The sequence below is a fragment of the Vigna angularis genome, chromosome 2 (assembly GCF_016808095.1).
Source record: "Vigna angularis cultivar LongXiaoDou No.4 chromosome 2, ASM1680809v1, whole genome shotgun sequence".
Taxonomy (NCBI): domain Eukaryota; kingdom Viridiplantae; phylum Streptophyta; class Magnoliopsida; order Fabales; family Fabaceae; genus Vigna; species Vigna angularis.
In genome coordinates this window covers 45,874,642-45,883,988 of record NC_068971.1, presented here as the reverse complement: position 1 = coordinate 45,883,988, position 9,347 = coordinate 45,874,642, and the positions used below count along the sequence as shown (strand labels likewise).

The window sequence follows — 9,347 nt, the reverse complement described above, 5'->3', positions numbered from 1 at the left end:
TTGGATGATGAATTTTTTATGTGAAAATATGTAAATCAACTTCATTTTAAATTCAGAATAACGCTCCTGTTTGGGGGTGAAAATAATTGTTTCCAGTAGATTTGAAAACTAATTATTTTTTAAGTAGAAATTTATAAGAAATTGTGGATTAATAGTTATTTCGCCAGCTTTCCTTTTCTTTGAAGCATATTTTATTTGGTTTCCCCTTTTTTGGAATCTATAATAAGCAATTGTATGTATAATCAATCACTTTGCTTCTGTTATGTTCCAAAAGTTGGTTGTAAGTTATACCCTACATTTGCTACACAACACAAATAGATAACGCTACCACACCATATAGTAACACATGCTTGAAAGAATAAGCAAAGAACATCTCCTTATCAAGGAGAGACTCAACTTCAAAAAAAGAGAGTAAAAAGGAGTGTGAAAATATCTTTTAGTATGATTCATTTTTCATTATCATACAGTTCCTGGGATGCCAACAAAAAAAAAGATTTCAGATGTCTGACATGCCTAAGTGCTATTCAGCTTACATTATTCTAAAGCTCACAAGAGTTCCAAAAAATAGTTGGGAATAACTTAACAACAATTTCTCTTACCAGCAAAAATTGGTGAAACCGCCTATTGTCCACATATAGCTATATGAACAACCTCTTTAGAACTATTACAAGTTTCCGAGGAAACAACCACAGTTAACAAGCACTCTGAAAACTAAGACAAGCCACAGTATTTCTTCCTCAATCACGTATCGTTTATGAATTCCAAGAGGGAAGGAATATTGGGAGGAAAATCCGTTATGGGTGTATGGTCCATCCTCGCTGAGCAAGAGCAGCAATTACTTGGCGTGAAGCCTCTGCAGTGTCATTCAGTGGAGGATAACTCCAGCTTTCGGTTATCTGTATTTTTTGGAAAAAAAAGTGCAAATCAATATCTATTCAACAAAACATCTATTTGCAACAACTACCCCAAAATTATTTCTAGGAAGTCTTAGAACATGGGGTTGGATTACATCAGTTGCAAAATATTTTATCATTTGCTTACCAGCATTCTCAGGTATTCCATTATTTTGGTCTTTATTGGTCGTTTTGCTCAGGGGCTTATTTGGTACCTTGCCCAGTCATTTTACTACTTAAAAGGTTAATCAATTGTTCCTTGACATTGTTAACAAGTACCATAGTTTATCACATAATTTGGTTTCAGGTCGTGATCCTATCTTTATTAACAATTCTGGTGTGAACTCTTCAAACGGTCAAACTAGGGTTCTTAACTTGGTTTTGGAATAATACCTTTGTGGGTTTGTTCATTCACAGTCATGGCGTTGGGTCAAGTATGTTTCGTATGTTGAATGGTCACACAACACAATTCACCATTCAGCAATTAGTTTCCCCCCTTTCGATATCACATTTGGCAAGCCACCGCCTACATCCCTCACTACTTGATTGGATCCTCTCAAATTGAGGTTGTGGATCATTTGTTCTCAGGTATAGTTGTTAATTGTGCTCCAGAAAAAAACTCGACAAGGCTAAACTTCAAAAGAAAATCCAGGCTGGTAAGAAATGTTGTGATGGTCAGTATGTCCTGGATGATTGGGTTTATGTGCAACTACTTACTTGTTGCCAAATTTTCTTAACTGATTCTTGTTATCACAAGGATCTCCAACACTGTAAAAAACGTTTTAGAGTTCCTACAAGGTTCTTGAGAAGATTGGACCTGTAGTTTATCGTTTGGATCACCCTGCAACTTTAAAAATTCATCCAATTTTTCATTGTTCATTGTTGAGACCTCACAAGGCATTTCTCCTTTATTCCACTAATGAATTACCTCCTACTTCCCATGATAATCATAAGCTTATTCGATCCCTTCCTGTATTACAGTCCAAATCGGATCACGCTTCTATCCACCTCAACTTTTGGTATTGGTCCAATGGCAGGGTCTTTCTCCGGATGATTCAAGGTGAGAGAAATGGGATCACCTTTGTGTTTCCTTCCAATTTGAGGACCAAGTAAATTTCACTAGGGTAGGTATTGAGAAGGAATCTGTTGATAAACCTCTTTCAACACCAAAATCCGTCCCAATTGGAATAGGCAACCCCAACAGAAATGCAACAAAGCATTATGCTTCAGGATTAATCATTTAACGAATTGCTAAATATTTACTTTTGCGCCCTGTTTGTTATCACGAGTTGTTTGTTAGAATATTTTTCCCACTTGCATTCTATTTTTCGGTTATTGATAATGAGGGCATCCATTATTGTGTATTGTCAGCTCTATACAAACATCAAGTACTCATGAATAAGGGTGAGGAAGAATTTCAGACCAATTTATCTTTTCTTTTGAAAGCTATCCTTTTCACCGAATTCAAGGTATTTTGTGTCCCTACCAGATTATCTTTACTTATAATATACACTATTTAATTTGACAGTAAACTATCTTAAAGATTTGGACCTAATTCTGCCTCAACAGCTAACTCAAAATGAGAATTGTCTCTACTTATATATACTATTTTAGTCAAATCACTAATCAAGGTATAATCTCTAACAGTAAGTCATAAGGCCATATGAAAAGTTCTTTTCAGGTTTACTATTTTATATTTCCGATTCAATAAGAAACCCTTTACATCAACAGCTTTGCAATATAATTGCAAGATGGACTTTTGTATAATTTAGTTAAGGAGAAAGAAAAACACAAAATTTAGACACACCCAAAAGAACCCAACACAGAACATTAGCACAAATGGCAACTCACATTCTCCTTTCCAGTGAATGGTCGAGCTACCCCATGTTTTTGCAAAGAATTTTGGAAGTCAGCAAACTTCCAAGTACACAGCTCTGCTCCAACTACATACACAGGCTTCCTGTTGTAAAAGATATAGGGTTGTGAAATTATGGATTTCATTTTAAGGAATAATTAAACAAGAATTATTTTATTTGTTATCTATTAACGTTAGAAGGACATTCCTCGTCATTGATTATTTGATCATACATACCCAGTACTGCAGGCCTCACTCAACATACTAACTGAATCAGCTGTGATAACAAAGGCATCAGCCCAGGCTAGATGTCCCATATGTGGATTTGGACCTAAACGCAAATAATAAAGTACATCAAGCAATCTCCAGTACCGGACTGATAAATACAAATTTCTTCTCTTAAGAATATGCAAACTAAAGTACCTTCACCGTCCCATATTTGGACCTTGGGATTTGTGGAAAATTCTTTAACCAAAATTTTGCTGATCTACATTAAAAAAAGGGATATTATGAATTCATTAAAAGAGACAACAAGTTATGGAGGATACGTAAACTGAGGTGGGTATACCCCCAGGCAACATCATTTATACATGCCATTGCCAACACCAAATCAAACAAATGAACAACCAGGAGAGAGCTCATGGTTTGAAGCCAAAACTGATTCACACACGACTTGAGAAATAGGCAAAAAGATTCTTACTAATTGCATAATCATTTGTACCTTGTCAGGAGTTCTTCTGGAGAAAGATATCCTGATACTCCCGCAACTCCACATAACACTCTGAAGCATAACCACTAACTTCTTTACAAGATCTACACCATAGGGACAATTGCCTGACACCCCCCACCCCAAAGAGAGACTTACGATGAAGGTGTGGTGCAGTGTGACAAAAGATTTGAAAAAGGAAACTATGCACTTAACATGTGGAATACAATATTGAAAGAAGAAAGTATAAGGCGAAAGGCATACAAATATTCGAAGGTTTTAATTTTAAACTCAACTTCTTCAAAGTTTCAAACAAGTGATCATTGATATAGACAAAAATCAAAATCAATCTACTTCATTAACTTTTGAACTATAAAATAAACACATTTGAACATTTTAAACGAGCCCAACATTGAATATAGGGCACGCAGTTTCTTTCAAGCTATTAATAACATTTTCAACGCAGTTTCTATTATTAAATATTAGACTAGTGTTGTTTGAAAGAGTCTTCAATTTGCAATGATACATAAATCGGATGGAAGAGACGACTTTCAATAATAACAGCAATCTTAACTAACACAATAAAATTTTAAACAATAAAACTAGAAAAACATTATAACTTATAAGTTCCTTAATGCAAAGTAAAATACCAGTAGGTCCCCCAACATTAACCACAAGCAAGGGCTTTGGCAGAATTCCTAACTCCTTATGCCAGGCAGAAGCGGCAACCCTAAGAGCAGCGCAATCAGCTTGATGAAGTGCTCCCACAGTGAGGACCTGTAATAATGTAAAAATGTCTCACTGAAGAAAAAACAAAAAATATAGTATTTCAAGTTATACATGAGGTGTAAAATGTTTTTCCTAGGCAGAGACATCAATATCCATCACAAAACCAGTGTACCTACCACATTGCGGCCTGGAGGTTCCCATGGAGTCACCCACCTTCGAAGAAACCAAGGTATTTGCTGCTGGGCGTGCGGAGTCAGCGGGTAATAATCATGGCGTGGAGTGATCACAAGATCAAACCTATTCAGGTGAAATCTTGGATGTTGTATCTGAGTTGGACAACATCTAAGAGGGTTAGACAGCAAACACACATACATACGTACACATATGGCTTACTATATTAGCAATAGAAAATCACATCGCTACAACCATGGTTATTAAACTCTCGAGTAAACTCTTATGTTCCCAGACATGGCTTCCGAGTTAACTTGGAAGTAAACTCGTTTTCTGCGTAAACTCGATAGAATCGACTGTGAAATTGGTAGGATTGTGTAAAATCGCGAGTTTGGAGCAATTCTACGAGCTTGAAAGTTATATATTTAATGAAATGCATCAAAATTAATAATAATTCATGTATTTATGTTTTACAATATTTATTTTTATGAACAATATAACTATAAATTTTATTTATTTAAAGTTATATAATTTTGTAGACTTATTTGAATTAAGATATTATTTATATAATTTTTTTTCAGTTGAAGTAAACTCTTACGAGTTTACGAGTCGAGTGACTCTCACGAATTTACGTAAATTCTCAAATTTGATAACCTTGACTACAACTAGCAATAAAGAGAAATGGCGCAATAGGCAATTTAGTTAAACCTCAAAGGAAGTAAAATAAGCTACAGCCAACGGGTAAGTCTTTGCAAACTTGTGACTGCAAAGTGCACTTATGAATAATGTTTCTGATCAAATTTCTAAAATGCAAGCAACATCCAATTTATTTTGCTATTACCGTTTTCAAAGAAAAAGGGTCAATTGCCAGTTAACCACAGAGAGCAACAAAATCTGATAAATGTCTTGTCCCACTAAGTGAGGATGACTAGATAGATCATTCAAACCCTCATAGAAATTGGTTATGTCTGCTAAAAGTTATAACCGTTCATTATCATACTAGCACAAAAAAAAGAGCTTCGATAACAGTCAATCATCACACTCACACCAAGTTATACTTATATACACGTCAAGGCACAATAAATAATAAGTGAAAAGTTTAACCTGAACTAGAAAAACATTTTCTGGAGCTAACCGTTTAATGGAGCTGGCAACAGAAATGGTGCCTCGTCCAGATGCAACCACCAACAAGGGTCCGTCTCTACAGATAAATTGATTGGGCATTTCATTAAATTCATTGTTTCCGATGGGATTCAATTTAACGACACGAGAACAATCACAAGACAACGTACTTGTGAAACGTTTTGCGAGCCATGGTGGCAAGGTGGAGAGCATCAGCTTCCAACACGTTGGATAAGCCTAAACAAAACTATCATCATTGCATTTCATTACTATTCTCAACAACATGAATGAGAAACAGCGTTAATTACCGATAGTGTGAGGCGTTCGCAAGCTCGATTTGTCACAGGTCATTCTAACAACGGACTCTAACTTTTTGTGAATCGAAACCGGAAGCCATTGAAGCCACCGATTGATTCCTCCTCGAGGCCTCGTGACACGCTGCAACCAAAAATCCAACCCAATTCAATATCTATATTCAAGACAAACGAAAAAAAAAGAATAAAGAAAAAAAAAACGCTCACGTATATGGTGTGGCGGTTGGAGAAACCAAGAGCACGAACCAAACCAATGCACTGATTCTCAGCGCCAGCGAACCCGTTACCGATCACAACAGCTCGCCGAATTGCACCGTCCAAAATCTCCGGCATTGTTTTTGCATCAATTCAAATGAGAGGGAAAAAGGGATTTTCTATTTCCCACGTTCAAGTTCTTTAAGTAGAATACGCGCCCGACCCGACCCGACCCGACCCAGTATAAACGGGTTTAAATTTTGTTCATTTTATATGCGGGAGAGTGAAAGGGGAGTGCTTGGTGTGTGAAGAAAATGTGGGCAAGCGCAGAAGGTGGTGCTCCGGAGGTTACTCTTGAAACTTCCATGGGGTCCTTCACAGTGGAGGTACTTTCACTTTTTCTTTTTCCAATTTTCTCCCTCTATCTATGTTCTTAGTCTACGGTCCAAATTTTTCTTTTTTCTTTTTAAATAAAATTAAACGGTGTTATCAATATTGTAAATTTGGGTTTAGCTGTACTACAAGCATGCGCCCAGAACTTGCAGGAACTTCATTGAACTGTCTCGCAGAGGTTACTACGACAACGTTAAATTCCACAGGATCATTAAGGTGATTATGTTCGGTTCTTTCTTGCCTTTGTGGGTGTCAAGCATCTGTTTGGATAAAATATTCTTACATTGGTTTGTGGTGTGGTTCGATTTTATGCATATGGGTGCCAACCCTCTGTTTGGGTGATGTATTTTTACATGGATTTGTGTGGTTTGTTGATTAGGACTTCATAGTACAAGGTGGGGATCCTACTGGAACTGGAAGAGGAGGAGAATCCATATACGGGTACCTTGCTTAAGCTTTTGAGTCTTGATTGTTATTAGGTTAAACTATTCATTTAGTCCTGTTTAGGCAATTTTTTTGGGGAAGCTTTATACTGCTGATGTATGTGACAGATGCTTAATTTTTGTGCATACGACATAGAATTTAAAATGGAGACAGTTTTAGGGATCAATGAACAGATTAACTTTATCATTGTTGTTGTTGATAAATGATGATGATAGTGATGGTTTATGGCGTTTCTCTCGCTCATGCTTTTATTATACTCATGGTATCATGTTAACAACAGTGCAAAGTTTGAAGATGAGATAAAACGAGAGTTGAAACACACTGGAGCTGGTATCTTATCCATGGCAAATGCTGGCCCAAATACCAATGGTAGTCAGTTCTTTATTACTCTGGCACCTTGCCCGTCTCTCGATGGTAATTATTCTGTTTCTTACTGTTTAGAATTTAGAGGTAATAAGCGTCTATTGTTAAAATTTATAATTACTTGTGATTGTGAATCTTTGTTCTGTGTAACCCACTGGAATGTGGAGGATTTTCAGCTTCGAAGGATTTTTTTTTCAGTCCTAGTAAATTGAAAGTTAAACATGTACTTCCATAAGTAGCTTGTTAAATGATAACTCAGGGATGCAGCTCCATTCATATTTGCATAAACTGTTAAACACTTGGAAACTAAGAATGATGAAATATCATCTCTTTCTCACTTGAGATATGAATAAGAAATTTCTAAATTGTACATATAAAGTGACTGCTTTATATGTACTGAAGCCTGAGGTCTCTGGAGGGTTTGGATTTGGATTTGATGATACTGATAGTGATGAAGTATTAGCAATTAGCACAGTTATATAAAACCTCTTGATCCCCATCAATATAGACTATTAACAACGGTTTAAAGAACTCTGATACAGAGAATACGATAAAGTGTCTCGTTTGTGTTCCTTTTTGTTTTTGGAGAAGACACTGTTTTAGGCATTATAGTTAGCTCAGCTCTTCATTCAGCTGTATTTTTTTTCTCTTATTTTTCTTACGTATGTGATTTCTCTAATATAATTTCTGCATTTAAGGTAAACACTCCTGCAGTCGTACTGATTAATATTTTTATTAATTGCTAGAGTTGACTCAAGTAAATAATTAGGCAAAGACAGGCTTGGTGGCGTCAGAATGATGAACAGTTGCAATCACATTATTTAGTTTATGATTGATCATTCTAATTCATTGCATGAAATGTATGGAATGTCTAATGATACTCAATTCCTGTTTCTGTTCCCGCCAGGAAAACACACAATATTCGGAAGAGTGTGTAGGGGAATGGAAATTATCAAACGACTTGGCAGCGTCCAAACAGATAACAACGATAGGTAAGTCAAATATCTTTCAAGATAACCATTTAAAATATATACTGTGCATATAGCCAATAATTTTGCCCATAGACAAATTTCTAAACAAGTTTTATTACTGCGAGGTCTATGAATGAAGAGGAAGAAGCTACTATAGTGTGTATTTTGATAACTAGAGTATATTTATAGTAAGGGGACTTCCATGAAGAACATAATTTTATGAAGAAATGCTTTGAACAACTTGTTGAAGTAAAAATGAGGACTTTCTATGATCTTACTTTATGAACTTTCCATGAACATTTTCTGTTTCTTCAGGCCCATCCATGACGTGAAGATACTGCGTACCTCAGTGAAGGATTAATGATGAACCAAACTAAACAAAATGGCATTTGAGAGTGCTATGAGGAGTCTTCAGAACTGTCAATTTTAATTTTTTGCTCTAATCATCCATATGCTGAAGACATTTTTTTCAAGACTAGTTTTTGAGAAGCAGTATTGGAACTGTTTATGGCTGGGAAAGAAATTTGAATTTTAGATAGATAACTCGCACTCCTGCTGTAGTTTTTATTCATGGACGCAACGGAGAAAAGTGGTTCTGTTCTGGCATTGAGTACAAGCATGTTTGTATCTGCGTTTTTCTGGCTGATATAGAATTGAGCTACCTGCGATTTCGGGAAAATTAAAAACTCTTCGTCCATACAAAATTCTTCAACTTTAATTTGTCACTATAAGAAAATTAAATTATAAGATTATTTTTTATGTATTTTCAGAGTAAACTATCTTACTATCAACCGAGTTATAAACATATTTTGTTATTTGATGAAAATGTAAAAAGAATATTAACACTGTCAGGCTAATAGTATTCATTTATTTTTATCGATTTCTTATTTTATTTTTATAACTGCTTTTACTACGTTTATATTGTCAATAATCTTCTTAAGTGAGAACATGTCGTGAACATGATCATAATCATATTAGATTAATCTTACAGCTATATAAATTTAAGTCATGCTGCTGGGCGAAGGAACTTTATCAGGGGTTTGTATATCCAAACTACATAAACTTTAATACTTGTTTTCTTCGGAAAGTTTATTTACTCCTTTGGATTGGTTTTTGCACCAATATTTTTCTCCTCCACCCCCATAAATTTGAAAATATCCTTTTGTCCTTCTATTAAATGGCAACGAAGGT

At 35.5% G+C, this 9,347-nt stretch overlaps 2 protein-coding genes across 2 annotated transcripts; one reads left to right on the top strand and one right to left on the bottom strand.

The window, feature by feature from the left end:
* Nucleotides 1–412: 412 nt before the first annotated feature.
* Nucleotides 413–6,286, bottom strand: LOC108329435 (mitochondrial fission protein ELM1). The gene is made up of 11 exons (XM_017563631.2): nucleotides 5,998–6,286; nucleotides 5,785–5,914; nucleotides 5,647–5,713; nucleotides 5,459–5,555; nucleotides 4,360–4,509; nucleotides 4,105–4,231; nucleotides 3,470–3,582; nucleotides 3,172–3,235; nucleotides 2,986–3,079; nucleotides 2,745–2,853; nucleotides 413–896 (listed from the first exon to the last, which is right to left on the bottom strand). Exons 1-11 carry the CDS (start codon nucleotides 6,121–6,123, stop codon nucleotides 795–797), a joined length of 1,179 nt encoding a protein of 392 aa, XP_017419120.1. The 5' UTR covers nucleotides 6,124–6,286; the 3' UTR covers nucleotides 413–794.
* LOC108329437 (peptidyl-prolyl cis-trans isomerase CYP18-2) lies at nucleotides 6,242–8,773 on the top strand. The gene is made up of 6 exons (XM_017563632.2): nucleotides 6,242–6,371; nucleotides 6,499–6,594; nucleotides 6,758–6,819; nucleotides 7,103–7,236; nucleotides 8,093–8,177; nucleotides 8,472–8,773. The coding sequence occupies exons 1-6, from the start codon at nucleotides 6,300–6,302 to the stop codon at nucleotides 8,515–8,517; spliced, it is 495 nt and encodes a 164-aa protein (XP_017419121.1). The 5' UTR covers nucleotides 6,242–6,299; the 3' UTR covers nucleotides 8,518–8,773.
* Nucleotides 8,774–9,347: the final 574 nt, after the last annotated feature.

Excerpts from the sequence above, each read along its gene's own strand:
- LOC108329435 (XM_017563631.2), bottom strand. The coding sequence starts at position 6,123 with ATGCCGGAGATTTTGGACGGTGCAATTCGGCGAGCTGTTGTGATCGGT. Across the intron at positions 3,236-3,469 it reads CCAGAAGAACTCCTGACAAG|ATCAGCAAAATTTTGGTTAA; the intron begins GTACAAATGATT and ends TTTTTAATGTAG. Across the intron at positions 897-2,744 it reads CATTCACTGGAAAGGAGAAT|ATAACCGAAAGCTGGAGTTA; the intron begins GTGAGTTGCCAT and ends CAAAAAATACAG.
- LOC108329437 (XM_017563632.2), top strand. The coding sequence starts at position 6,300 with ATGTGGGCAAGCGCAGAAGGTGGTGCTCCGGAGGTTACTCTTGAAACT. Across the intron at positions 6,595-6,757 it reads AATTCCACAGGATCATTAAG|GACTTCATAGTACAAGGTGG; the intron begins GTGATTATGTTC and ends TTTGTTGATTAG. Across the intron at positions 7,237-8,092 it reads ACCTTGCCCGTCTCTCGATG|GAAAACACACAATATTCGGA; the intron begins GTAATTATTCTG and ends TGTTCCCGCCAG.